At 48.2% G+C, this 2,840-nt stretch overlaps 1 protein-coding gene across 1 annotated transcript in view; it reads left to right on the top strand.

Annotated features, from left to right (window-relative positions):
- Positions 1-14: 14 nt before the first annotated feature.
- LOC114072918 overlaps positions 15-2,840 on the top strand; it is a gene marked incomplete at its 5' end in the record, with an annotated part of 8,493 nt that continues 5,667 nt past the window's right edge. The window contains 3 exons of the mRNA XM_027910738.1: positions 15-539; positions 1,143-1,277; positions 2,517-2,699. Coding sequence (XP_027766539.1) covers positions 15-539; positions 1,143-1,277; positions 2,517-2,699 — 843 coding nt within the window. The remainder of the gene's footprint in view (positions 540-1,142; positions 1,278-2,516; positions 2,700-2,840) is intronic.

Below are 2,840 nucleotides of genomic sequence, written 5' to 3'. Positions count from 1 at the left end.
CAACCGACCCAGTATGGGTTGAGCAGTGGCCCCTATCTCAGCCTCGAATGGATGCCCTCCTAAAGTTAGTCGACCGCGAGTTGCAACAAGAGCATATAGAGCCCTCTACTAGCCCATGGAACACTCCAATCTTCGTGATACCTAAGCGGTCAGGTGAAGGATTTCGTCTCCTTCACGACCTGCGTGAAGTAAATAAGAATATTCAGCCAATGGGCGCGGTCCAGACACTGTTACCTATGAGTTCCATGATACCCAAAGGACAGCCATGTGCTACCCTCGACATCAAGGACTGCTTCTTTTCTATACCATTGCATGAAGCAGACGAAGAAAAATGTACCTTTTCGCTGGTGTTCCCAAATAATCAGCAGCCCAACTTACGTTTTCAGTGGAAAGTACTACCCCAAGGGATGCTCAATTCACCCACTATCTGTCAGATCGTAATCGATCGGGCTTTGGCACCAATTCGGCATAATAACCCGGCCACAACTATCATTCAATACATGGATGATATCTTGATAGCTGCACCATCCAGAGACCAGGTAGACCGGCTAATTTTAACAATCTCAGACACCCTGAAAGCGAATGGATTAGAAATTGCAGATTCAAAAATAAAAAAGGGGCCTTGTATAACCTTCCTGGGAGTAGGAATCACAGGTTCCTACATAACTCCTCCCCAAATAAAAATTCACAGGGACATTAAGACTCTCCCTGACGCACAGCAGCTGGTAGGGTCCTTGCAGTGGTTCCATAATGTCATCCTAATTCCTCCCGAAATCATGACTTCTTTGTACGATCTGTTAAAAGGGAAACATCCCTGGGAACAGAAAGAATTAACAGCCAAGGCAACAGATTCCCTTAATTTTATCTAGCAGCAGGTATCCACGGGCACACCAGCAAAGTGGAATCCAGACGTGCCACTCGACCTGTATGTACACTTTACAACAGAAGGGGGGGTAGGGGCACTCACCCAAGGGTCACCAGAAAAGGCACAGCCAGTGCTGTGGGTAGTCCCAGGAAAGCTGTCACGTGCATTTTCCCCAGGAATCGAGTGTATCAGTAATCTCATTATGAAAGGCAGAAAGCTCGCACTGAGGCATTTAGGTACTGAACCTGCTAAAATATATTTGCCCCTTCGTAAACAGCTTCCAACAAAGTCAATAGCTCTGTCAAAACACCTGGCCATAGCCTTAGCCAGGTTCAACGGAGAGATCCAGTATGCCACTAAGCCTCCCTGGACCCAGCTGTTAGCCATTGTCGACATCGACCTTCCACAGAAGGTTATGGACCGGCCCCGACCGGGACCGACAGTTTTCACAGATGCATCCTCTGTGACCTCCATGGCCACAGCAGTGTGGCAGTCAGAAAATGAGTGGCATTGCGTAAAAACGACCGATAATGCACTCTCAGTCCAGCAGCTAGAAGTAACGGCTGTTGTGCTAGTTTGCAGGCTGTTTTTAACAGAGCACCTTAATATAGTGACTGATTCGATGTTTGTCACCAAGCTCTGCCTAGCCATGTCACAGCCCGGTGTACCAGCATCCAGAGCGGCCCTGATGTTGGAAAAAGCCCTTGCTTCCTGAAAAGGCACCATATCGGTCATTCACATCAACAGCCACAACCCAATCAAAGGTTTCTTTCAGATCGGTAATCACAGAGCAGATGCTGCTGCAAAAGGGTTGTGGACGTTGAGAGATGCTCGTCAGCTACACGAATCTCTCCATAATGGGGCTAAAGCGCTAGTTAAAGAATGTAAAATCACATATGCAGACGCAAAGCATATCGTGGCCACATGCCCTCACTGTCAAAAAACGCCACTCTGGTCCAGTGGAGTGAATCCCAGAGGCCTTAAAGCCTCTGAAATATGGCAATCAGATTTTACACTCTGCCAGCTCTTAAAGCCCCAACCCTGGCTGGCAGTGACCGTAGATACATACAGCGGAGTAATCGTGGCCACTCAGCATGCCAAAACAGATTCCAAGGCAACCATCCAGCATTGGCTAACAGTGATGGCATGGCTCGGGGTCCCCAATCAGATCAAAACGGACAACGGTCCAAACTTCATATCCAAATCAGTTCAGGCATTTGCACAGAAATGGGACATGACACATGGCATTCCGTATAATAGCACGGGACAAGCCACAGTTGAGCGGGCAAATCAAACCCTAAAATCCAAAATAGAGGTATTAGCAAAAGTGGAAGGCTTTACCAATGCTTTTCCCTCGAAAGATCAAGCACGGTTATTGGCAACCGCTTTGCTGGTTCTAAATCAGTTTCTCAGAGGGGAAGAAGCAAACAGTCCAGTTCGAAAGCACTGGGCCACTCGTGCATTAGAAGAAGGCCCACCAGTCATAATCAGAAATGAACTGGGAGATTGGGAATGAGGGTGGAAAATAGTCCTTGCAGGGTGAGGGTACGCTGCAGTTAAGAAAGATGACGAGGTTAAATGGTGTCCACTTAGATCTATTAGCCAGACCTGCAGAATAAAACTAATGAAAACTGTGAGCTTTTACTTGCAGGATTGGGTCATCGGACGCCCTCAGAACCAGTACAGCCCAGTGCCAGAGGAAAACAACACGCCGACCAACACCCTGTCCAACCCTGCAGGCTCGGCGCAGACAAAGGCCAGACAGCATCGAGACAGCCACCGTGAAAGAAAGCAGCAATGTCTTTGCGTGATACTGATCCTGGCACTTTCCAAGGTAGAGCCAATACATGCAGGCCACTCGCATCACCAGCCATTTAAATGGTCTCTCCTCAGGCCCCAGACTAAGCAAGTTATTGCCTCTCAGGTAACATCAGGTACACCAAGCTTTCACGTCACCCTGTGTGCGTTAGTCCCA

Source organism: Empidonax traillii, unplaced genomic scaffold (assembly GCF_003031625.1).
Source record: "Empidonax traillii isolate 1590-97213 ecotype Southwest subspecies unplaced genomic scaffold, ASM303162v1 scaffold4467:size14851, whole genome shotgun sequence".
Lineage (NCBI taxonomy): Eukaryota > Metazoa > Chordata > Aves > Passeriformes > Tyrannidae > Empidonax > Empidonax traillii.
This window is presented reverse-complemented; position numbering and strand designations above follow the sequence as displayed.